This window comes from Hyla sarda, chromosome 1, assembly GCF_029499605.1.
Source record: "Hyla sarda isolate aHylSar1 chromosome 1, aHylSar1.hap1, whole genome shotgun sequence".
Classification (NCBI taxonomy): domain Eukaryota; kingdom Metazoa; phylum Chordata; class Amphibia; order Anura; family Hylidae; genus Hyla; species Hyla sarda.
In genome coordinates, this window is record NC_079189.1 from 569,495,318 (window position 1) to 569,523,201 (window position 27,884).

At 42.5% G+C, this 27,884-nt stretch overlaps 1 protein-coding gene across 4 annotated transcripts in view; it reads right to left on the reverse strand.

Annotated features, from left to right (window-relative positions):
• LOXHD1 (lipoxygenase homology PLAT domains 1) overlaps positions 1 to 27,884 on the reverse strand; it is a 239,834-nt gene that overhangs the window by 127,937 nt on the left and 84,013 nt on the right. For all 4 annotated transcript variants that reach the window (XM_056543231.1, XM_056543249.1, XM_056543258.1 and 1 more), the window contains one exon: positions 12,695 to 12,809. In XM_056543231.1, the coding sequence (XP_056399206.1) occupies positions 12,695 to 12,809 (115 nt within the window). The remainder of the gene's footprint in view (positions 1 to 12,694; positions 12,810 to 27,884) is intronic.

Here is a 27,884-nt window from a genome sequence, read left to right on the forward strand (position 1 = left end):
AAATCTGGTGCAGAGGAATATAGGCCGTAAATGCGCTGTTACTTATAGCAACCAATTGGGAAGGGAGGATAGAATACCCTGACAAATGGGTTGACCCCAATATTGTAGGGTATTCTATCAATACCCACGGATTTCAATGGGTCTTATGTAATGTTGCAACTATTCTGACACCTGAGAAGTGAACATGAATAATGAGTGCTTGTATTTGTAAAGGGTTAACCCTAATTTCTGCAAGTTCTCACAAAGAATGACCGCATTGATGTTATAATTTAGAAAAACAAAGCTGCTTTCTTCAAAAAACTGCACCAATTTGTCTCTCTAAGGTTGGGTTTCATTAAAGTGAATTGAGCCAAGTTGTAATACCACACATAACCTGCAAACAGGTGTGGTGCTGTTTTTGGAAGAAATTAGCTCTGTTTTTCTATTGCTAGAAAACCCTCTTAGGGTCAGTTCACATGTGCATATTTTCTGCTGCAGATCTGCAGCAGATTTGCATCAGCAGATTTTTGCTACCCATTGTAGTCAGTGGGCAACTAAATCTGCAGCAGCAAAACTGCAGCAGATCTGCAGCAAAAATACTGACCCTAAAATGGTTGTTCAGTGTTGCTGTTAACAGAAAGTTAAACAGATTTGTAAATGCCATCTATTGAAAAATCTTAATCCTTCCTGTACTTATCAGCTGCTGTATGCTCTACAGGAAGTTCTTTTCTTTTTGAATTTCCTTTCTGTCTGACCACAGTGCTCTCTGCTGACACCAATGCCCATTTTAGGAACCAGAGTAGGAGCAAATCCCCATAGCAAACCTCTCCTGCTCTGGACAGTTCCTAAAATGGACTGAGGTGTCAGCACTGTGGTCAGACAGAAAGGAAATTCAAAAAGAAAACAACTTCCTGTGGATCATACAGCAGCTGATAAGTGCAGGAAGGATTAAGATTTTTTTAATAGCAGTAATTTACAAACCTGTTTAACTTTCTGGCACCAGTTGATTTACAAAAATGTTTTTCCAAGGGGGTGGGTGGTGGAGGAGTACTCCTTTAAAGGGGTACTCCCGTGGAAAACTTTTTTTTTTTTTAAATCAACTGGTGCCAGAAAGTTAAACAGATTTGTAAATCACTTCTATTAAAAAATCTTAATCCTTCCAGTACTTTTTAGGGGCTGTGTACTAAAGAAAAATCCAAAAAAGAAATGCATTTCCTCGATGTCATGACCACAGTGCTCTCTGCTGACCTCTGCTGTCCATTGTAGGAACTGTCCAGAGCAGCATATGTTGCTGTGATTTGCAAATCTGTTTAACTTTTTGGCACCAGTTGATTTAAGTAAAAAGGTTTTCCACAGGAGTACCCCTTTAAATACTTATTTCTCCAGCACCTCTGCTGGACAGATGAGAAATTACACCAAGAGCTCATTGCAGGGTCTTTGCAGTACACTAAGTTACTGATTTTAGGCAACACTGTATATCACAGTGTTTCCCAAACAGGGTGCCTCCAGCTGTTGAAAAACTACAATTCCCAGCAGGCCCAGACAGTCTTTGGCTGTCCATGCATGCTGGGAGTTGTAGTGTTGCAACAGCTGGAGACACCCTAGTTAGGAAGCACTGGTATATGGTCTGTGTAGATCAATATTTCCCAACCAGGGTGCCTCCAAGTGTTGCAAAACTACAACTCCCAGCAAGCCTGGACAGCCAAAGGCTGTCCAGGCATGCTGGGATTTGTAGTTTTGCAACATCTGGAGGCACCCTGGTTGTGAAACACTGGTGTAGATGAAAGAGTATAGGCCAGGTCCCTGCTATCAGCGCCAATACTGCTAATATGGCTGCTCTAGGGCACCGCACTCTGTATTCTGCACCAAGTTTTCATACATTTCCCCCATGGATTTGTATAGAAGTACTGCAAGTTATTTTTTCATTTCTTTAAGTAACCTTTTATTCACTCTGACATGGGTGTGTAAGGGTTAAATAGCATTTTTATACTATGGTGGATAAAGGATTAGGAAATAAATGGTATGATCTGTTATAAGCTGCAGAGTAGAAACTAAATAAAACTTTATATTGCAGTGTTTCCCAACCAGTGTGTCTAGTGGTTGTAAACTTCAACTCCCAGCATGCCCAGACAGTCTGTCTGTGCATGCTGGGAGTTATAGTTTTGCAACAGGAGGCACATTGGTTGGCAAACTGGTAGTTTTTACAGGAGGCACATTGGTTGGCAAACACTAATCTGTCTTTACACAGTGGGGAATAGTTTGCACTACCTCTGTTCTCCATGTGGTGGCGCCTCTAACTGATACTCATTTTGGTAAATAGTAATATGGAGTTAAAGGGGTTATCCACCATAAGGTGATTTTAGTACGTACCTGACAGGCAGTAATGGACATGCTTAGGAAGGATCTGAGTTTGTTGTGAGATTACCATAATACTGAGGCTAGCTTTTTGTGAACTGGTATTTCCTGTTTTACTTTTCTTTTTTTGACTACAAATCCCACAATTCAATTTTCCTCCCTCCTACACATCAGCCACCCCACCCATTGAAATATAAATGAGCTGCATCCATTCAAAAGACCTGTGGTTTTCAATCAGGGTGCCTACAGCTGTTTCATTAGTTGCAGATTTATCACTCCACCCATTGAAGCAGACAGGCTCCCTGTCATCAGCTGACTAGTGAGTCAGGTCTTGGCCGCATTGCAACCTGGGAAAAATTAGACAACAGTCATTTTGTATGCTGGTAAAAAAAATATTGGGGTGAAAATCACAGAAGAATTGTGAGAAAACCGTCACACACAGGTACAGACACTATATTATGAACTACACTAACTTTACTGCCCCTGTAGCATAGTCAAATAAAAAAAAAATCCTGGAATACCCCTTTAAAGGGCTGCTTGAGTTTAGTCAATTTTAAGATTTTGGAGACTTCTGGAGAATTCTGAGGTGCACTAGAAAATCTGCAACTCTACACACCTGCTATAAATAGCATAGAAGCATCCCAGCTAAGCATGCCCACAACTAAGCATGCTCCCAGCTAAGCAGGAACCCAATTACGCATGTCCCCAACTAAGGCTGGGTTCACATCACATTTTTGCCATACTGTTTTCAATCAGTTTTTCTAAAGAAAACCGTATGGCAAAAAACGAATGGAACCGTATGGGAAAAAGTAAACCGTATGCGTTTTTAAAAGTGCATACGGCTCGTCCGTTATTATAAAAAAAAAAAACATATGTTTTTGAAAATGTTGTCCATTTTTAATGGGAGGGGTGTTGGGTGGGGACTTTAGGGTGCAAATGCGAATGTGCAAAGTAAAAACCGTATACGGTTTCCCTTATGGAACTGTATACATGTGCGTTTCCCATTGACGTCCATGTAAAAAAACCGTATGCACTTTTAAAACAGTATACGGTTTAAAAACGTATACTGTTTACTTTTTCCCATACGGTTCCATCCTTTTTTTTTGCCATACGGTTTTCTATAGAAAAACTGATTGAAAACAGTATGGCAAAAACGTGGTGTGAACCCAGCCTAAGACTGCCCATGACTAGGCATGCTACCAGATAAGGCTGGGTTCACACCACGTTTTGTTAAATACGGTTCCCGTGTACGGCTGGGAGGAGGGGGGCTTAATCGCGGCGCCCGCACTCAGCCGTATTCGGCAACCGTATTTAGTGCATGTCTATGAGCCGACCGGAGTGAACCGCAGCCTCCGGTCGGCTTAGTTTTCGGCCGTATGTGGTTTCCCGACCATAGGCAAAAATGCGGGTGACCACGTTTTTTTTCCTGCGGTCGAAAACGAAGCCGACCGGAGGCTGCGGTTCACTCAGGTTGGCTCATAGACATGCATTAAATACGGTTCCCGAATACGGCTGAGTGCGGGCGCCGCGATTAAACCCCGCCCCCACTCCTCCCAGCCGTATACGGGAACCGTATTTAACAAAACGTGGTGTGAACCCAGCCTAAGCGTGACTGCTGCAAAACATGCTTCAAGCTAAGCATGTCCTCAGTTTAGAATGTCCACAGTTAAGCATGTCCCCAACTAAGCATGCCCATGACTAAACATGCTCTCAGCTAAGCATGTGCCCAACTAAACAAGCCTAAAACTAAGCATGCTCCCAGTTAAGCATGTACCCAACTAAGCATGCTCTTAGCTAAGCAGGTTCCAAGCTAAGTGTGCGCACAGCTAAGCACACCCCCAGCTAAACACGTCCACAACTAAGCATGCTCCCAGTTAAGCATGCCCCTAACTAAGCATGCCCATGACTAAGCATGCCCTCAGCTAAACATGCCTTCAGCTAAGCATGCTCCAAGGTAATTATGCCCACTGCTAATCATGCCATATATTTTAAATTTTGTGATAAGCCCCCCTCTACCTAACAGGCGGGCGGGGTGAGGTTTTTTTTTGGTGGTAGTAGCATTGGGCAGGGAGGAAGGTTATACCAAAAGCATAAAAAAATAAACCCTGCAGTACTCCATACTTTGAATTAGTCGACACCAAATACATAATCAATGATTACTGTAACTTTATCCTTAGAAACACTATAAAAAAAAAAATCAAAAAACATTTGTCTTAATAATTTTGCCATAAGATCCGAAAAGGAAAACCAAAAAGATTTAAAAAAAAAAAAAAACTTTTTGTTTATAAGAAGTACAGGAAATATTTAATGCCCTGTGGAACTCCAGATGTTGTAAAACTACAACTCCCAGCATGCCCGGACAGCCAAAGGTTGTCCGGGCATGCTGGGAGTTCTAGTTTTGCAACAACTGGACACTCCCTGGTTGGGAAACACTGATGTAGCTTCTTGGGTTACAATTACACTGACAAAATTATTAAAAACAATGTCTTTTATTTTTTTCTAAATACATGATTATTTTTATTTTATTTTATTATATATATTTTTTTATTAAACCGTGGACCTTTGCTCTGCTGCTGTTGCTGAGAAGAAGGATAGATCATCCCCTGTATTACCGGCACCAGCCGCAGAGTCAAATGATCCATCCCCTGTAATACATTGTGACGCTATCAAGTAATAATTGTCATGTATTTGACTACCAGGGAAACCAACAAACTACTCCTGCCAGCAGGGGGCGCTGAGAAGTGAGCTTGTTCTGAGGGTCGAGAGGTTCTCCAGGAAATGTAATTTTTTTATGATTATTAAAAGAAAAACCTCAAAAAAAATCTGGTTGATAAAGCAAGTAGAGAATGTGGGATTGTGTATTGTCTGGACCCCTTAATACACTATTAGAAAGGTATTGTGACTTACACGATTTAAGGGCACTGTGCTATATACTATTTTAGGGGCACTGTGCCATATTATATTTTAGGGGCACTGTGCTATATACTTTTATAAGGGCACTGTGCAATATACTATTATAGGGGCACTGTGCAATATACTATTATAGGGGCACTGTGCAATACACTATTTTAGGGGCACTGTGCAATATACTATTATGTGGCACTGTGCAATATACTATTATAGGGGCACTGTGCAATATACTATTTTAGGGGCACTGTGCAATATACTATTATGTGGCACTGTGCAATATACTATTATGGGGCACTGTGCAATATACTATTTTAGGGGCACTGTGCAATATACTATTACAAGGGCACTGTGCAATATACTGTACTATCACAGGGGCACTGTGCAATACATTATTATAGGGGCACTGTGCAATATACTATTTTAGGGGCACTGTGCTATATACTTTTATAAGGGCACTGTGCTATATTATATTTTAGGGGCACTGCTATATACTTTTATAAGGGCACTGTGCAATATACTATTATAGGGGCACTGTGCAATACACTATTTTAGGAGCACTGTGCAATATACTATTACAAGGGCACTGTGCTATATTATATTTTAGGGGCACTGTGCTATATACTTTTATAATGGCACTGTGCAATATACTATTATAGGGGCACTGTGCTATATAATTTTATAAGGGCACTGTGCTATATTATATTTTAGGGGCACTGTGCTATATACTTTTATAAGGGCACTGTGCAATACACTATTATAGGGGCACTGTGCAATACACTATTTTAGGAGCACTGTGCAATATACTATTATGGGACACTGTGCAATATACAATTTTAGGGGCACTGTGCAATATACTATTACAAGGGCACTGTGCTATATTATATTTTAGGGGCACTGTGCTATATACTTTTATAATGGCACTGTGCAATATACTATTATAGGGGCACTGTGCAATACACTATTTTAGGGGCACTGTGCAATATACTATCATGGGACACTGTGCAATATACAATTGTAGGGGCACTGTGCAATATACTATTACAAGGGCACTGTGTAATATACTGTACTATCATAAGGGCACTGCACAATACATTATTATAGGGGCACTGTGCAATACATTATTATAGGGGCACTGTGCAATATACTATTATAGGGGCACTGTGCAATACATTATTATAGGGGGACTGTGTAATATACTATTATAGGGGCACTGCGCAATATACTATCACAGGGGCACTGTGCAATACATTATTATAGGGGCACTGTGCAATATACTATTTTAGGGGCACTCTGCTATATACTTTTATAAGGGCACTGTGCAATATACTATTATAGGGGCACTGTGCTATATACTTTTATAAGGGCACTGTGCTATATTATATTTTAGGGGCACTGTGCTATATACTTTTATAAGGGCACTGTGCAATATACTATTATAGGGGCACTGTGCAATACACTATTTTAGGAGCACTGTGCAATATACTATTATGGGACACTGTGCAATATACAATTTTAGGGGCACTGTGCAATATACTATTACAAGGGCACTGTGCTATATTATATTTTAGGGGCACTGTGCTATATACTTTTATAATGGCACTGTGCAATATACTATTATAGGGGCACTGTGCAATACACTATTTTAGGGGCACTGTGCAATATACTATTATGGGATACTGTGCAATATACAATTTTAGGGGCACTGTGCAATATACTATTACAAGGGCACTGTGTAATATACTGTACTATCATAAGGGCACTGCACAATACATAATTATAGGGGCACTGTGCAATATACTATTATAGGGGCACTGTGCAATATACTATTATAGGGGCACTGTGCAATACATTATTATAGGGGCACTGTGTAATATACTATTATAGGGGCACTGTGCAATACATTATTATAGGGGCACTGTGTAATATACTATTATAGGGGCACTGTGTAATATACTATTATAGGGGCACTGTGCAATATACTATTATAGGGGCACTGTGCAATACATTATTATAGGGGCACTGTGCAATATACTATTATAGGGGCACTGTGCAATATACTATTATAGGGGCACTGTGCAATATACTATTATAGGGGCACTGTGCAATATACTATTATAGGGGCACTGTGCAATATACTATTATAAAGGCATTGTGCAATATACTATTATAAGGGCACTGTGCAATATACTATTATAGGGGCACTGTGCAATATACTATTATAGGCGCACTGTGCAAAATACTATTATAGGGGCACTGTGCAATACATTATTATAGGGGCACTGTGCAATATATTATTACCGGCCTGTCTCAACCACACAAATGAAGCGGCCATGCCTCGTCATCTCAGGTCTGTGGTATCAATCAGATTTTTCTTGAATTAAATTTAGGTGGAGAACCCCTTTAGACACTAGGACCCTATTATTATCCTATTGTAGTGAATGGTAGTCTTCTTCCTGTACAGAACAGAAAAGGATTAGCAGCAGCATGCTTATATACAGTCAACATGTCTGAAAATACGTGGGTTTCCTTTTTTTTTTTTTTTTTTTGCCAAAAACTTAAATTTAATCAAACCAACCAAGTTTTGCAACAGCTGCAGGCACACTGGTTGGGAAACATTGATTGTAGACTAAAAACATCACTAATTCACTAATAGAGCTCAATAGCACCACCTAGTCTGTAATTACTGGGATATATTATTTTAATATTCCCACTATGTATCTATGCATGTATACTACAGAGCAGCCTATGGGCTTCATAGCTAAGGCTGGAGTGTACCGCAGTTGTTACTTTGCCAACTCTTTAAGCAGCCATCTTTTATTTTATTTTTTATTTTTTTTTTATATATATATATATTTTTTATACATTTTGTTACTTTTTTTTACAATTTTGTCATCTTTTTTGGACCATTTTTTTTTTCTAATGTTATGGTCTTTTCATCAGAGGTATTGTGCAGCTACACAGAAACTACTAACTCATAATAATGAACATACAACCACTGGTCAACAGCAAGAGCGCCACCTCGAACATACTTGATAAATCTTTTTTATTTTTTTATATTTTTTTAACCTTGATTCATGATTCATTTTTTTTAATTCCTCTTCGCATTTTAATTTTCTACCTCTTTGGCCATATGACTACTAGAGATGAGCGAACTTACAGTAAATTCAATTCGTCACGAACTTCTCGGCTCGGCAGTTGATGACTTTTCCTGCATAAATTAGTTCAGCTTTCCGGTGCTCCGGTGGGCTGGAAAAGGTGGATACAGTCCTAGGAGACTCTTTCCTAGGAATGTATCCACCTTTTCCAGCCCACCGGAGCACCTGAAGGCTGAACTAATTTACGCAGGAAAAGTCATCAACTGCCGAGCCGAGAAGTTCGTGACGAATCGAATTTACTGTAAGTTCGCTCATCTCTACATATGACGCTTGTTTTTTGCACCACCAATTGTACTTTGTAATGCCATTACTCATTTTACCACTAAATCTATGGTAAAACAACAAAAAAATTATTTGTAGGGCAAAATTGGAAGACATTTTGCAACTTTTGGGGGCTTCTGTTTTATTCATATGTATTTTTATGTAAATCACACATTATCTTTCTTCTGTAGGTCCACACGATTACGACAATACCCAATTTTTAGAGTTTTATTTTATTTTACTACTGTTAAAAAAATATACGTTTTTGTAAGAAAATTTGTATGCTTAAAATTGTCCTTTTCTGACCCCTATAACTCGTATTTTTCTGTATACAGGGATGAACAAGGGCTTATTTTTTGCACCGTGATCGCCGCTTTTATTGGTACCATTTTTGTTTTGATGGGACTACTTAATCGCTTTTTATTCCTTTTTTTCTGGTATATAAAGTGAATAAAAATCAGCAATTCTGGACTTAAGTATTTTTTTATGTTTTACGCCATGTACTGTGCGTTTTATTAACAATATATTGAAATAGTTCAGACATTTCCATACACGGTGATACAAAATATGTTTAATTTTGTTAACATTATTTTATTTGAAAAATGTGTTAATAGGGAGGGATTTAAACTTTTAGTAGGGGGGGAGCTTATTCACATTTATTAACACTTTGTTTCTTTTTTTTTTTTCCACAATTTTTTAGTTCCCATTGCTAACATTGTTCAATGCATTGTATCAGTGTAATCGGCACTCTGCTTCTTTAGTCTGCCAAAACAGGCTGGAGAAACAGAGCACCATCAGGATGACTGTATCTAAGCCCACCCAAATAAAGGATCAGCAGCACATTTTAACCATTTTAGATGCCGCAATCCATTTTGATAGCATGGGTTAATGCCTGGCATCTGGGCACTTGCCTAACTTCAGGTTGTGTGCGGTATTTCAACTCTACTCCAATAAATTCCTTTGAACTGAACTGCAATACCACGCAAAACCTGAGGACAAGGGTTGCGCTATTTCTGGAAGAAAGCAGCTACTTTTCTCCAATCCTGGATTAAGCATGCCTCAATAAACATGCAGCTATCTGTACAGTTGCATCCTACAAGGTTGCCTATAAACAGAGGGACTGTGGTAATATTCTCGCTTCATTTACTGCTCCTGTGAAACATTTAAGATGCGGCTTCTTAGCAACTCAAGAATTAAACCTCTCCAGAGTGGCACTTTACTGTAGACTAGGCGGCCTGGAAGGAAACTTATTAAAACCATATAATTTAAAGGATTTTAATGAGAAAATGGCGTTATCAGTCCCAGGAAGTGTCCGGCCTCTTAATCCCTGACATGACTAATCGCTGCCGCATTCTCACACAAGTCAATGAGCGAGCGTCTTATTGTGTCTGCTCGCCCAAGTAAGGCCTCCTGCAGATAGAGATTACACACAAAACTCTCATTCTGTATGGCAAAAAAAAAAAGCTTTAGAAATCCCATGTATTTTCTTTACCAGTCCCACTTCAGTTTCTGTACAGAGTGTAAGGGTCGCTTGACTGCTCCTAACACTCCGGACAGTGCGGTTACCTCTTGTCAGTGCTGTAACAGGAATAAAACACAATATACAAGCTTTAACTATGCAATTCATGGAAAGGACATCAGCAAAAATCAGCATAAAGGCAAAGCAAGAAAAAGTGAACTTCCGCAGTAAACATTTCTGCCACTTGATGGTGCTCTAAGAGAATAGATTGCATGAACCGCAATGACAGTGCTTATTATTTTTTTTTATCCATAGTAAATGTTTCTAGTACACAGCACACCATGTGATCAAACATGGTACTACAAGTAGAATTATTCAATAGTTAAAATTTGAACTCATGAGCTAAAATGTGAAAAACTATTAGCTATCTTCAGTGGCATTCATAGCAGCAGGTATTGCCGTTTGCATATCTGTATAAATAAAACTCAATGTATGTGTGTATATATATATGTATATGTAAGTTCCAGCATAACTTCAGAATTGCTGGATATTTCAAATAAATTGGTACACATGCAGGCAAGAGAGTGAAGATGTATTGTGGGTTGAGTGAGGGTGCGGAGAAGACATCAGTGCAGGGGCAGGGAGAGGGCATGGCAGTATGTGTAACACCGAGCTTTCTTATTCTTCTCAAGAGCATCAATATGGCTACTTTACCAGACAAATATTCTCTTCAGGAGACTGGGAAAGCTAGGTGGCAGGCAGTACACAGAGCTTACAGTATTCTCCCAGCTTTCCCAGTCTCCCATTTATATTGTTGCTTTTCCTCTCCTATAAGGTTTAGGTAGGAAGACCGGGCAATGCCGTGTACTCAGTTAGTAAGTAATCAATGTAAAGGGAACCTACAGTCACTTTCATGCTGCCTGAACCACGAGTCATTGGAGTGGTCCCCACCAGACGTGATAAATAGTTCTCTGTCTACCAAACAGGGATAGATCTATCAATCAAGGCTGGTTGGTCAAGTAGAAGGGACTGAATGTGCATTTGTACTGTATGGACAGAGGGGGTAACTAGCTGCCAGACACCCATGACATGACTACCTTAATCTACTCTACACTAACATTTGCCGACAGTGGGAAGTCAGGGGGCGCCCATGCACATTAGAAAATCAGCTGATCACACCGAAATTGGCAGGTGAAGCTGATATTAGTCTAATGTGTATAGCCAGCTTTTGTGTCTTAGACCTGTGATTTTGCTTCAGAGTTTTCCAATGATGAAACCTATTTCAACTGGCTAATATATGAACATTTATGGGTAAATAACATTTTTATATAACGTTTCTGTGGTCTTTTATGCTTTACTTCTCCTTCTGTCTGCTCTGTTGTCTTCATTGCCCCACTTCCTGTCTAGTGAACATGACATAATGGACTTCCTGTTTATGCTGTACAATCTAGCCAGGAATACAGCCAACTCTATCTCACTCCTCCTGTGTGGGAGGTCTCTGTGGATGTGGTAGGCGGGGCTAAAATAAAAAATATGTAGTAAGGGGGACATAGAGCTAGGTGAATTCCTAGCTAGAGTGGACAGCAGGAACAGGGAGTCTGTTTCACCAGACAGGAAGTGGGGGCAATAAAGACAACAGAGCAGACAGTTTACATTAGAAGCTAAGGAAAAGCATGAAAGACTACAGAAATGTACTTTACTAATAAATGTTCATTTATCAGACAATTGAAAGTAGATTTTATCCTCAGAAAACCCTATATGGGGAACTCAAGTTTGTAAAAACAAATCCCTTGGGGATAGGGGATATGTTGCTGATTTTGGGGTGTCTGGCTGCTGGGACCCCCTGCAATCTTCAGAATGGGGCCCAACTTATCTCTGTTAATGCTCCGGCCCCCATCTTTTGATGCGAACTGGTCTTGGGAATGGTGGGCTGCGTAGTCAATTACCGTCTGCAGTAATACCCCACCTCAGCCGTTGAATGGCTAAGCGGGCTGTCACTCACGAGACCAATTTGTTCAGAGCGCTCAGTGAAGTGAATCGGCCACATGTGAAAGCTACATTATACGTAAATTGAACAATGTCCTTTTCTGACAACATTTCCCCTAAAGTATTCACTGATATCCAACCATGGTTAAAGGAGTAGTCTAGTGCAGACTATTCCAACTACTTTGTGCCCGGTTTGAAAAATAAATGAAAACAAACTTTCACTGCACTTCCTGCGTTCTCCCGGAGTGCCCCTACAGCTGATCGGTCCTCCGGTCCCATCTCCTGCCTTCTTCCTGTGCACGGATCGTCACACGGTGCACAGCCTATCACCGGCCGCAGCGATGTCCCACCTCGGCAGGTGATAGGCTGAGCGCTGTGTGGCAATCCGTGAACAGGAAGAAGGCAGAAGATGGGACTGAAGGGCCGATCAGCTGCAGGGGCTCCGGGGGAATGCAGGAAGGTGAGTTAATGCTTGTTTTAATTTTTTTTTCAGCCCGGGCACAAAGGAGTCGGAATAGTCTGCACTAGACTACTCATTTAACTAATTCTCAGGCTTGACACCTTACTCTGAGTTCTTACTAGTACATACTTGCTGGTGAGATGAATCTTCGGGGTAATCCCGTACTCTCCAAACAGTGTAACAAAGACATTGGCGTCCGTTCCTGCCCCTCGCACATCTCCTGTTATGGTGACCACTTCATACACTACGAAGAAAACAAAAGATGTAGTATAATAGGAATAAGTTCATATGGCATCATGGCTTCTGTTTATATCAGGAGCCATGGAGGATATTTGTTTTTGCTGATAAAATAAAATTTTTATGAAATGGCAAAAAAAAAAAAAAAAATTGTGCTGGGGCATGACAAATTTGGTGCCACCTCGTGGTTGGCATAAACATCACAACAAGTAGGCTTGTTCACCAGAAAGCAGCGAAAAGATAGAAGGTGAAAAGGGGGACATATTGAAGCCTGGGGGGGGGGGGGAGGGGGGTTTGGGTGTCCCCAACCGTTGTTAGATGCAGTTCCTGGGTTTCTGTGCATTCTGTAAGATATAGTCGTACAACAATAAGTGGGGAATTCAGTTAAAGCAGACATATGCACATCAGTACAGATATGTCCATCCTTAGAGGGGTTGTCCACTATAAGGTGATTTTAGTACATACCTGCCAGACAGTAATGGACATGCTTAGGAAGGATCTGTGCTTGTCATGGGACTAAATTGCTATGTTGTGAGATTACCATAACACTGGGGCTAGCTGTTTGTGAACTGGGTATTTCCTGTCGGAATTCTGTTCTCTCAAACTTCTTGTTTGTAAGTGTGAGGTCACTTTCTTTCCTCCCACATATTAGTCACCCAACCATTGAAACACAAATGAGCTGCCTTCCATTTAAAAGACCAGTGTTTTCTAAACAGGGTACCTCCAGCTGTTGCAAACATACAATTAGTTGCAGATTAATCTTTCTCCGACCCAGTGGTCGATCCACCCTTTGCACATCTGACTAGTGATGTCAGGTCTCAGCAGCACTGCAACCTGGGAAAACCCCAGACCTGAGTCATTTTGTATGCTGCTAAAAATTTATATTGGGGCAAAAATCACAGAAGAATTGTGAGACCACTGTCACACACAGACACTATGTTATGAACTACACTAACTTTACAGACCCTGTAGCATAGTCAAATAAACAAAAATCCTGGAATACCCTATTAAAGCTTACGTGTCATATCACTGAAAAAAATAATGCTTATATACACTGTTTAAAAAAGAATGAATGAACTAACCATATGAAATACTTTCGTCTTTACATAGTTAAATGTTCTGACAACAAAATCACACAAAAATTATCAATGGAAATCAAATTTATCAACCCATGGAGATCTGGATATGGAGTCACACTCAAAATCAAAGGGGAAAACCACACTACAGGCTGATCCAACTTTATGTAATGTCCTTAAAACAAGTCACAATGAGGCTCAGTAGTGTGTGCGGCCTCCACGTGCCCGTATGACCTCCCTACAACTCCTGGACAGTCTGGGGTGCAACGTGGCATTGGTGGATGGAGCAAGTAATGATGTCCCAGATGTGCTCAATCGGATTCAGGTCTGGGGAACGGGCGGGCCAGTCCATAGCATCAATGCCTTCCTCTTGTAGGAACTGCTGACACACTGCAGCCACATGAGGTCTAGCATTGTCTTGTATTAGGAGGAACCCAGGGCCAACCGCACCAGCATATGGTTTCACAAGGGATCTGAGGATCTCATCTTGGTACCTAATGGCAGTCAGGCTACCTCTGGCAAGCACATGGAGGGCTGTGCGGCCCCCCAAGGAAATGCCACCCCACACCATTACGGACCCACCGCCATACCGGTTATGCCGGAAGATGTAGCAGGCAGCAGAACATTCTCAGCGGCGTCTCTAGACTTTTTCACGTCTGTCACATGTGCTCAGTGTGAACCTGCTTTCATCTGTGAAGAGCACAGGGCGTCAGTGGCGAATTTGCCAATCTTGGTGTTCTCTGGCAAATGCCAAACGTCCTGCACAGTGTAGGGCTGTAAGCACAACCCCCACCTCTGGACGTCGGGCCCTCATACCACCCTCATGAAGTCTGTTCCTGACCGTTTGAGTGGACACACGTTGCCCTTCTACGGCCTCCTCCATGTCTCCTGATGTACTGGCCTGTCTCCTGGTAGTGTCTCTATGCTCTGAACACTAAGCTGACAAACACAGCAAACCTTCTTGCCACAACTCGCATTGATGTGCCATCCTGGATGATCTGCACTACCTGAGCCACTTGTGTGGGTTGTAGACTCCGTCTCATGCAACCACTAGAGTGAAAGCACCACCAGCATTCAAAAATGACCAAAACATCAGCCAGGAAGCATAAGAACTGAGAAGTGGTCTGTGGTCACCACCTGCAGAACCACTCCTTTATTTGGGGTGTCTTGCTAATTGCCTATAATTTCCACCTGTTGTCTGTTCCTTTTGCACAACAGCATGTGAAATTGATTGTCAATCAGTGTTGCTTCCTGAGTGGACAGTGTGATTTCACAGAAGTGTCATTGACTTGGAGTTACATTGTGTTGTTTAACCCCTTAAGGACCAAACCCATTTTGACCTTAAGGACCAGGCCAATTTTATTTTTGCATTTTCGTTTTTTTACCTCCTTGTATTCTAAAAATAGTAACTCTTTAATATTTTCATCCACAGACCAGTATGAGGGCTTGTTTTTTGTGCGACCAGTTGTCCTTTGTAATGGCATCACTTATTAATACCATAAAATGTATGGCGCAACCAAATAAATACTATTTGTGTGGGGAAATTAAAAAGAAAACTGCAATTTAGCAAATTCTGGAAGGTTTCGTTTTCACGCCTTAAAATGTACGGTAAAAATTACATGTGTTCTTTATTTTGTGGGTCAATACAATGAAAATTTTACCCATGATTACATAGTTTTCTATTACTGTTGCGCTTAAAAAAAATCGTAAACTTTTTAACCAAATTAGTATGTTTAAAATCCTTTGACGACCTATAAATTTTTCATTTTTCCTTATAAGCTATGTATGAGGGCTAATTTTTTTGCGCCATGATCTGTACTTTTTATTGATACCACATTAGTGTACATAAAACTTTTATTAATATTTTTATACATTTTTTTTTTTATAAAATGTGACCAAAAAGCAGCAATTTTTCAATTTTTTTTCAATTTTTTTTACATTCACGCCGTTCACCGTACAGGCTCAATAACATTATATTTTAATAGTTCGGACATTTACGCAAGCAGTGATACCCAATTTTTTTTACACTTTATGGGGGTGAAATGGGAAAAAAGGACATTTTTTATTTTTATTGGGGGAGGGGATTTTTCTAAATTTTTTTACTTTTATTTTTACACTTTTCATGTCCCCATAGGGGACTATTCATAGCAATCCTTTGATTGCTAATACTGTTCAGTGCTATGCCTAGGGCATAGCACTGATCAGTGTTATCGGTGATCTTCTGCTCTGGTCTGCTCAATCTCAGACCAGAGCAGAAGACCCGTGGAAGGCAGTGGAGGCAGGTGAGGGGTCCTCCGTGCACCATTCTGGATAATCGGATCGCCGCAGCACGGCATCTGAGGGGTTAATGGCAGACATCCGCACAAGCGGCCATTACCGGCGGGTCCCTGGCTGCGATCAGCAGCCGGGACCATCCGTACATGATCCGAGCATCGCTCCAATGCTTGCGATCATGTACAGGACGTAAATATACGTCCTGGTGCGCTAAGTACCGCCGCCCCAGGGTTTAAATTTACATCCTTCGTCGTTAAGGGGTTAAGTGTTCCCTTTATTTTTTTGAGCAGTGTATGTTACTCACTAGGTCATGCAGATGCTTTACATGTCTTTTTTATGTGTCTAGCTTCTGTATTTTGCTCACAAATCCCTCCACTGCTCAGGAAGAGGCGTGACCTTGCATTCACTCACTCCCTGAGTCTGCTGTGCTGCGCTAGGTATCTTCTATCAAGCACTGCAGGTTGATCTGTAACCCCCTCTTCTTTGTTTTCAGACAGGAGTCTGATAGACAGGACAGGAGTGAGCACAGAGGAGTGCTAGTCCCGCCCTCACTTCCTGGACTTTGTCCCAGCCTGTGCTTCCGCTGGGACAAAGATGTTGCTGCAGCCAGACAGGATTATGTCCTGGATGGTACAGGGACCCCATGTGGTAATTTTTTTTATAAACCGTGATTTCTATAAAAAGCAGATAACGTTTTCTTCTAAAGTATATTAGAAAGGTTAATGTCTTGCCAAGATGTACAACAATTCCCATTTAACCTTCCTTGAATTGCACCAAGTTAAACAATTTTTGAGAATACTAATTCAGTACAAATTCATCCCAGTAACCAAATGTGTTAGGCCGCAGATGATGAATGATTGACAGATGACATCTATTAAAGCTTTTTTATCTTTTTTGTAAATATAGACTGTATAATAATGACCTTATTCACATTCCCTTAATGCGTATAAAGTCATAGCAGGTACCTCAAGAATAGCCAAAATCACAAAAAAAATATATTGTTAAGATAGATGGGAATCCAGGACCCTTATCTGATACTTAGAGCAGAGAGTGTTTCTCACACTGGAGGACCTAGAAGGTCTAAAGCAGTGTTTCCCAACCAGTGTGCCTCCAGATGTTGTCGACCTGTTGGGAGTTGTAGTTTTGCAATAGCTAGAGACACACTGGTTGGGAAACACTGCTGTAGATCATCAACTTCTTCTCAGTGTTCTTCCCTCTAGTGTGTCTTCAGAAAATAATTTTTTAGGTCACTACCTATATGTTACAAAAAAATGATAGTAGTATTCACACCACTGAGCCTTACAGCCTCACCATAGACTGACAATTTCTGTCCTGTACAGATCACATCTCAGCAGTATTATCATCACAGACAGGATTACAATGACAGGTAACACCTATAAGTAGATAACACAGGATCTGCCATTGACAACAGGTGATGGTCACACCTCACTTTCTCTGCACAGGTCCCAAAGCATACCTACTACACTCTCCCATTGGTTTGGGGTACCTCAGGGATCAGTCCTGGTTCATCTTCTCATTTTTCTCTGTACAGCTGTTACTGGACAAGTTACCAGTAGGTTTGGCTTTTAGTACATTCTCTACACGACACTCAGCTACCAGTGACTCTCTCTCTCTCTAACATTATATCCTCTGTTTGTTTAAAACTCAATCCTTATTGTGTTTCTACCATCTCAGTGTGCAGTACCACCAGTGGCATGGCATCCATATAGGCACACCATGCAACTGCTAAGGGGCCTGTGGGATCGGGATGTGGTTGCATAGTCTGCTTTTATGGGCCCCCACACATTGCTGTTCACGACCACACCCTGTTCCAGCATAACTCACTAGGACCAGATGGTAGCTTGCTGCAGAAGTGCTCCACCAATCCTTTGCCAGGCATTGGGAGCCAGAGAGCAGTGAGCACAGATAGCATAGCTGGCCTGGCACTCTGTACTCTGCCAGCTCTGAAAATCTTTGCCAGTCAGGAATAGCAGGGTGGGTGGGTTTGTAGGAATCTTATGGAGGGTGGAGTGTGGAGGAATTGGTGCCTTGACAGGTTAGCCCCATAGCAAAATCAGGAGGGTGCCCCATTCTGATTTTGGTATGGGGTTCCATGAATTCTATGTATGCCTATGTACCACCATCATTTCTGGGAAATTAACCCACAGTCTTGGGGTGACCTTCAATCTGTCCTTTACTCCCTATACCAATCACTTTAATGCTCTGATTTGAAGTGACAGGGTGACTGTTCCACCTCTTGTCTGGGCAAAATTCCTGTCTTATGCTTCTTTAGCTGAACTCTGGTGAATCTCTGGATACCGGTGCCTCTCACCTTGGGTCCTCTCACTTGCCCGGTTTACAGGTGGAACACTTACCCAATCTGTTTTTTCTGTATCATTCTTATGTCATCTGGGATATGTGCAATATATATGGTTTTTTGGCCATTGCCTCCTTATTGAAGTGTCTATACTGTTTACATCTAATGCATGCTGCACTTTAGTAGCCACATAGATAGCACCAGTCACTTTAATCAATATGTATGCACATCCCTTCCCTATTTATATACCAGGTCCATGTAGCAGTCAGTGTATTTTCTTTTCTGCTTTGTTGCTGTCTCATTTTAACAGTTTTTATCTACGTATGTTCAATAAAGTATCAAATATTCTTCATTATATTTCCTTTGTCCTGGTGTGTTTTTGGGTATAACTTTAATGATCTTGTCAAATGCACCTCAAAAACAAGTTTGGAATCCTCCTGTGTGGAAAAGACCAAAACTCATGATCACTTAGGGTAGGGAAGAAGTGTGCCCTAATTTTCCCTAAAGCCGCTATCCCTTCCTATTGCATATCCACCCTATGTGACGGATCTACAACCACAAAGATGGTCCATACAGTGAGCTAATGTGCTGGGGCATCCGAGTCAAAATAACAAATGGAACTGTACAAAATCGGATACACGTCAGGAACACGAGGGTTAACACAGTAACCAACAAACAGAAATATAAAGGCAAGATATAGCATACTGACAATCCGTTCAGGAACAAGAGACAAGATTAAAAAGCAGATATGAAAATATGAACTAGGCCAAATATATTACAGACTAAGCAGGACAAGGATATGCAGGGGATAAAAGGGTTAACTGATGACAGACACCATACAAGTCAGGATACTATAACACAATTCACACTAGACAGATATAAGAAAAATGTCAAAAGCCAAACTCTATAACATGGAAGAACACGGGTCAAGATACTAAACAGGAATACTAAACAGAACAGATAACAGAATAATATCTAAATACTGGTCTAAACAAGGGACACTAAATATATACAAAGCATAACACTAAAACCCCTAACAAAGTACAAACATAACAAGGCTAAAATCTAGATACACGAATACAGGATAAGAAGCCATGGCTATACATGTTCACAGACTAAGGTGCTATGTCAAACATAATGCAATTAGCAGCAAGGAATTCTGGCAGAGCTAAGGTCTAAAAAAAAACCCGGAAGCCTATTGGCTGGAAACATTAACACTATCCTGGCAAAATCTGGTGAGGCATGAAAAGCAGATGTGAATACATACCAACACAGAAAAACACGGAATACAACATTACAAACTCCTATTGTGGCTCCGGTTGCCTTTCAACTTGATACCTGTAGCTATTTACGAACTTGTCTTTTCCAAACTCTCCCTTTGTTGCTCAATATAGTATAGAATACAATTCACACTCCTCATTGTCACCTCTCCCAAATTCTGAACCTCTGTCACCTCTCCCAAATTCTGAACCTCCCTACATTTCCTCCCACATCTCTGTCTACCAACCTACCCAGGTTTTAAAGGGGTACTCCACTGCCCCAGAGTTTGGAACATTTTGTTCTGAATGCTGGGTGTGGGCTGCGGGGGTCGTGATGTCCCACCACGCCCCCTCAATGCAAGTCTGTGGGAGGGGGAGTGGTGGCTGCCACGCCCCCCCCCATAGACTTGTATTGAGGGGGTGTGGTGTGGCATCACATGACGTCTTGACTCCCATTTAAATTGATCAAATGATCTTAGATTGACATCCTCCATAATCCAAACCCCTGACTCGTGAACGTAGCCCTACCAAGCCCCATCTCCAGGTAAGGCTACGTTCACATTCGGTATGTGGACAACATTTGAAGTATATGAGGAAGAATGACAAAGTAAAGGTAAAATGCATTTCATGGCTTTAATAGAAGTAAGTGTGAGCAATTCAATTTTCCACATAGTCCCCATGCAGGACCATGCAAGACGACACATTTGTTGTATCATTCAAATAAGAGGGAGAGTAAAAAAAAACACTAAAGGTGATCTTTAACCTCTTCAGGGCACAGCTAATTTTCCTTTTTGTATTTTTCCCTCCTCATCTTATAATAGCTATAACTTTAAAAAAAAAAATTCATCCACAGACCCATATGAGGGAATTTTTGCGGCACCAATTGTACTTTGTAATAGCACCTTTCCTTTTACCATAAAATGTAAGTCGAAACATATTATTTGTATGTGGAAATTGGGAAAAAGAAACAAAATCTGCAATTTGCCCATGTTTACATACCGTAGTTTTTATATTATTGTACTACTTTAAGAAAAAGTACATTCTTAAAGTCACTCTATTCTAACCCTTATAACTTTTTTAATTTCTTTCTATGGGGCTGTATGAGGGTTAATTTTTTGTGATGTGATCTGTAGTTTTTTTTATTTTTTTTTGTCCCATTAGTTTAGATGGGCCTTTTTTTTTTAAATCAACAAATCTGTTTTTATTTTCATTTTTATGTATTTTTTTTGTTTTCTTCATTTACACCATTCACTGTACAGGATCAATAAAATTGTATTTTAATGAACATGACATATCTTCAGTAATACCAAATTTGGTTATTTACATTTGCTTTTAAATATATATATATATATATATATATATATATATATATATATATATATATATATTAATTAATTTCAGGGACCGACCAGGGGACAGGGAGAGTGAGCCCTAAACTGACCCTAAAACCACTCTCCCTGCCTACTTGCCCATCCACCCTAAACGGTGGATCGACAACTGGGCACTAACTAAAGTGCAGTGGCCTAATAAAAACACATGCTGCTAAATAGTCGGTCTTAAACCAGAAACATAACAGGAACATAGAAGTCTGTAACAGATTAAGTTCATGGGACACGGATCAGTGAGCAGCACAGGAGACACTATGGATCAGCGATCATGAACAGAGGACACTATAGATCAGCAGACATGAACAAAGGACTCAGTGGTCGTGAACAGAGAACACTCTAGATCCGTGGTTGTGAAAAGAGGACACTATAGATCAGTAGTCATGTACAGAACTCCAGAGATCTGAAATCAAGAACTAATAAAAAATATAGTTCAAAACACCAAACAGGAAAATGGATAAGTCAACAGACTTTAGGAACAGACAGGAATATAGCATAATCCTACAGAACATCCAGTAGACACAAAGTCCCCATGGACCAGCGATCTATAGCTAATCAGGAATATTCGCATTCCCTATGCAAACCTCCAGTAGACACGAAGTCCCCATGGACAGGTAATAGGGATGCCTAGATACACAGGATATATTTATAGAACACTGTTCACATTGAACACAAGACAGGAATAATCGCAATCCCTTCAGAACACCTCCAGTAGACAAGGAGTCCCAGGGAGCGGTAACAGGGATGCCTAGATACACAGGATATATTTATAGAACACTGTTCACACTGAACACACAGGAGTACCACTATAGAAGTAGCCGTTAATGATAAATCCAAATAGACTACTGGTCAGCGGCACACTCCACCGTGTGGTCAGGATGCTGGCCCAGTAGGAAAACAGAAATATAATACACAGAACTTCACATAAACAGATACAAGAGAAAACAGTGTGAACAGACACATAGCAGAAAGGATAAACAAATCCTTAACCTGACTAAACAAACACAGTTTAAGATCCACTAAGAGCATGCCACCTAACATGGCTAAAGCCAGAAAATACAAAGTGCACGCTAAAACAGAGAAGGTAGATTAAAAGCTCAAACAAAGAGTGTTTCATCAAACCATTAGCAGCATGGCCAGCATGTTAGCAGCTAGACATCAGGAAGCCCATCAGTAAATGAAGTCAATAACAGCACTAAAGCTAGTCAGTGCTGAACTTAAATAGACACACCCTAAAGGCAATTGGACAACAGAGGCTGAGATTGAAAAAGCCAGAGACATTAACTATTCCCTGACCAGAGAACATAAAACTGTTCACACACAGCAATCCCATAGCTGTGTGTGAACACAAACCAATACAGAAATGACTATTTTTTTTTACACTTTTTAAAGGGGTACTCCACCCGTAGACATCTTATCCCATATCAAAAGGATAGGGGATAAAATGTCTGATCGCAGAGCACCCAGCATTGCCCAATCTTTCTACCTAAACCTCTCTTAATATCCCAACCTTATATGCCAACCTAATATCCTGACCTCATATTTCAAACGTATATCTCAACCTCATATCCCAACCTCATATCCAATCCTCAGGTGGGGCTGAGATGTAATGAAGAGATTGAGGTCAGAAATGTTAACTGTAACAGGGATGAGGATGTGTTAGAGTGGATATTTCTCGTGGGATCTGCCAAATGGCAAATTATTTAGGTAAATTAGAAAAATGATCAGAACTCTGGCAACTGACATTTAATGTGGATAAGTGAAGATAATGCACCTGGGACGTATAAACCCAAGGGCAGAATTTAATCTCAGTATCTGAGGTAAGGGATTTTTGTTTATCCCCTATCCAAAGGAGATATCTGATTGTGGGGAGCCTGCCACTGGGACCCCTCAGTGACTGCCTGGGAGAAGAGCCAATGTCATGCCGCAACGTAACGTGATGAAGCATGCATAGCAAAGGGGAATGCGCCAACGGCCTGCCACCTGTCTGCTTGCTGCAGGTCTCATCTGTTGCTCATGTGCCAAGCCTGAAGACCACCACCAGACGTCCTCTGTCCTCCCTTGACACTGGTTGGTAAGTATTACCATTCACCATGCTGTTTCATTAATATTATATTTTAATAGTTTAGACATTTACATTGTAACTGTGTGCATACATTACTTATGCTGCACTGATCCTGAGTTATATATCAGACAGGAGGCTCATATCTTATGCATTAATCTTTCTTTATTAATGCCCATAGCAGAATATTCACTATTCAATTAAACGTAATGGAGAAAAAACTTCAAAACTACAACTCCCAGCAGTCCTTGGGGCACAATAGCCACTCCTATCTCTGTAGCCCCTATATAAGGACTGCCTCTTCATCTAACTTCCTCTTTCTTTCTGCTCATAGCAGCATACAGATAAGTGTTCTTTACAGTGTTTTTTCTATTATAGCTTATTCTTACTTATATATATATATATATATTGGCTCAGCGTATGTGGAACTATTACGCTGGTTCACTTTTGTTATAGGTTATATATATGTATATATATTTCTTCCTATAATTCGCCCGCTCTCCTTTTCCTTCATTCCTACTTCTTTTACCGGAGAATTCCGGTGCTTTACTGACTACTCCCCTCTGGTTCCCTTTCCCTTCTTCCTTAAGTGGTCGCCATTTACCTGGCGCCGACATTTTCTGCTTCTCCTTCATCCTGTTTTCGCGCGCGCGGGCGAGGGGCGTGCCCTTCAACGCAGACCGCTCTCTCTCCACGGCCTGCGATTGAAGAGTGGGCGTGCCTTTACATTTAGTCATTGGAGGGCGCTCCTGCGTCCTCCAATCATAGCCCTAGGGACGTAGTCTCGCGAGACTTCGTCCCTGAGGGCAGAGGCTCTCGTTCTCCCCTCCCAGCGCAGCGCCAGTACAGCGCTAGCGGTGTGGAGGACGGAGCCTGTAATCTGCTATCAGGTCTTACTTAGTCTTGCTATTAGTTTCTGGGAGACAGAATTTATTCTGTATCCCCTGATTAGATAACTTATTTTAGACCTATATATTTTTAGTCTAAATTGCTATATCATGGCTGAGGAGCCCACATCTGCTCCCCCTAGAGGGGATGGCTTTCCCCTAGACTCGGCACAGTTTATGACTACCAGCCAAATCCAGGACCTTATTAATAAATCGGTACAAGCGGCCCTAGCTTCTGCCATGGTACCTTCTGGGTCTCAATCCTCAACCCACATGATGTCAGCCCCACCACCTCAGGGCGGTGAACCGCCTCTCAAAAAAGGCAAAGCTTCCCAGAAAAGGAAGCATGTCTTGGCGGCATCCGACTCCCCGACAGGGGAAGAAAATAATATGTTCCAGGCAGCTCCTACCCCGACCTGCCAACCCCAACATCCCTCAGACTCCACTCGACCCCTGGGCCTCGGGGAGTTAAAAGGGAAGAGGCAAAGGTCCGCTAGACGGTCCAAACCCAATTCGTTCGTAGATTCCTCAGATGAGGATTCGTCTGCTCATTCAGATGAGGCTGACGATGATGAGTCTGAAGCAATGGACGAGGATGTTGGGGACACTGCGTTTGATACCAACGCAAACCCTGCTACGCAGGACGAGATTATCCTAGACGCACTAGGTGAGCCGTTCTTCCACCCTGACGCGATCTCCCACCCGAGATCTGGTGACTGGACCCCACTTCCCCACGTATCACAATACGTGGAATTTTGGGCACGTAAGTCCTTGGACAAGACGAGCCGCAATAAATTAAGGGCAGAGTGCCCCAGACCCTTTGTACTACATAAGGTGGTTAATACCCCGGAGGTGGACCCGGTCTTATCAAAGTACCTCATGAAATCAGGTAAATTCCCCAAAAAGGGGATTGAACGCTCATTTCGGACCATCCAGGAACGTATCCTGGACCTGATTGGTCCCCTTACAAAAATTCTAAACCTGTCTGAGCAGGCGGCAGCGACGGACCAACCTGTTGATCTCCGTCAACTCCGCGGATGGGCACAAAGGGCTATTTGCCTAGCGGGCAACGCCAACACCACCTGCTCAATAGAGAGAAGGCGCTCTATCCTCATGCGCCTTGATCCACAATTGTCCCATTTAGCTGAGACCGAGCCTGGTCCTTCCGCGGAAGGGTTGCTGTTTGGCGATAGCTTAGTGAAAGACATAAATAAATTTGTCGGGCTTTTCACTAGCTTAGATAAGGCCCAGTCGTCCCTAAAGAAGTCTGGGACCAATAAAATTTTTCCCCGGGCCGGCAGAGGTAAAGGCCGATCTGCCGGCCGCGCTCCTACCTATCGGCCACACGGCAGACAACCTGCTCAGTCACAATACCATCAGGCTCCTCCCTCCTACACCATGCCAGTGGCACAGCCGGCGCCATTCTTCCCACCCCGTGGCAGGCCCTGGCGCGGACGTGGTGGACGTGGTTACCCCAGATCTAGACCCCATACCGGTGAGTACACTCTATATTCCACACTCTCGTATACCAGTGGGGGGACGTCTGAGGTATTTTACCCACGCTTGGTCTGCGATTACGGCAGACGCGTGGATCCTAAATACGATATCGGGGTTCGTAATCGAACTCCAATCCTTGCCAACGATGGGCATTATGCCGACCCCTATCAGGTTCTCGAACCAAAACGTTGCCCTAATAGACAACGAAATAAGGGATCTCCTGGCCAAACAGGCAATCCAGGAGGTAGTCCACTCCTCTCCAGGTTTTGTAAGCAATCTCTTCTTAGTAAAGAAAAAAGGGGGCGGTTACCGCCCAGTGATAAACCTTCGAGACCTCAACCAGCATGTCACTTATCGACATTTCAAAATGGAAGGGATTCATTTCCTTCGGGATCTCCTTCATTCCGGAGATTGGCTCGTGAAGGTGGATTTAAAAGACGCCTATCTCACCGTCCCGATACACCCAGAGTCTCAACCCTTTCTCCGTTTTCTCTGGAAAGACCGAATGTGGCAATTTACTTGCCTACCGTTCGGCCTATCATCCGCCCCATGGTGTTTCACCAAACTCATGAAACCAGTGGTGGCGTCCCTGAGGAGCAGAGGGGTACGTCTGATCATTTATCTAGACGACCTCCTTATCATGGCCAGCTCCAAAGCTTTGGCATCTCTCCACATGGAGTGGACGTTATCACTATTGCACGACCTAGGGTTCATAGTCAACCGAGAAAAATCGGTTCTAACCCCGGCCCAAGAGATGGAGTTTCTGGGTTTTTTGGTAGACACCAATCATGCCGTCCTCCGTCTTCCCAAGGCCAAACTAGCCCTGATACGCAAAGAAATCAGGGCGATTTTGCGCAAGGGTTGCTTATCCTTACGGATCCTGGCGCGCCTAGTGGGTCTTCTGGCAGCCTCCATCCAGGCTATATTTCCAGCCCCATTGCACTACAGAGCCCTTCAGAGGCTCAAGATCATGCACCTGAGGCAGGGCCTCAGATATGCAGACGAGGTTCCTCTCTGTCAGGCGGCCACCGAAGAATTGCACTGGTGGCTTCGTCATGCCGTCGAGTGGAACGGCAAGACCATTTTCAACTCCAGCCCGGACATCATCATAGAGTCGGACGCGAGTCGTCAGGGCTGGGGAGCCCGTTGTGGAGCGGATTCCACAGGAGGGACATGGTCCGTCTCGGAAACTTCCCTGCATATCAATGCCTTGGAACTTCTAGCGGCGTTCTTTGCCGTCAGGAGTTTTCTTCCACATGCGTCCAATTGCTGTGTATTACTACGCATGGACAACGTAGCGGCGGTTCAGTACATCAACCGCTTGGGGGGCACCAGATCCAGAATCCTTGCGGATCTCGCGAAAGATTTTTGGCACTTCTGCCTAGCCCGCGACATTGTTCCGATAGCGGAGTATATCCCAGGGGTCTCCAATTCGGTAGCCGATTGGAATTCCCGCTACCTCCTCGATTCCAGCGACTGGCGATTGAATCGGTCCGTTTTTCTGCGGTTGAGACAGCTTTGGGGTCCGTTATGCGTGGATCTCTTCGCTTCTCGCCTCAACCATCAACTGCCATGTTTTTTCAGCTGGAGGCCGGATCCGGAAGCGTCTGCGGTAGACGCTCTCCGCCAACCTTGGCCGGAGGGGATACATTATGCGTTTCCCCCGTTCCAGTTAATACCCCGGGTTCTCCTACATACTGCGAACCTGAGGGCGACGGTTGTGCTGATCACACCCTGGTGGCCAACACAGCCGTGGTTTCCTCTCCTCCTGGGGATGACCGTGGATTACCCCAGACTGCTCCCTCACTCCCCGCATCTCCTCACCAATCCGACCAAGGGTCTCCACCCGCTAGTAGTGGAGGGGAACCTAACTCTCCTAGCGTGGTTGGTTTCGGGGTCCCGGACGAGGATAACGACCTTTCAAGATCGGCTAGGGATCTCCTCGCCTTGGCCTGGGCCCCCGGGACTAGATCGGCATATCGATCAGCCTGGAGACTCTGGGTTCGTTGGTGTGATCAACGGCAGGTTGATCCCGTACATGCACCTGTGTCGGTAGTGGTCAACTATTTGGCAGATTCTTTTGAATCTGGCAAATCTTTTAGCTCCATCAATGTGTACCGGTCGGCTATTTCAGCTTATCATTGCCCAGTGGACTCTTTGCCGGTTGGCAAACATCCGCTTGTCTGTAGGCTTTTGCGCGGCATTAAATTTAAGCGTCCCCCGCGGCCTCGATACCAGGCGACCTGGGATGTTTCCAGGTTACTTGATATGTTTTCTACGTGGGAAGATAATAGCAATCTCCCCTTGAAGCTGTTGTCGTATAAA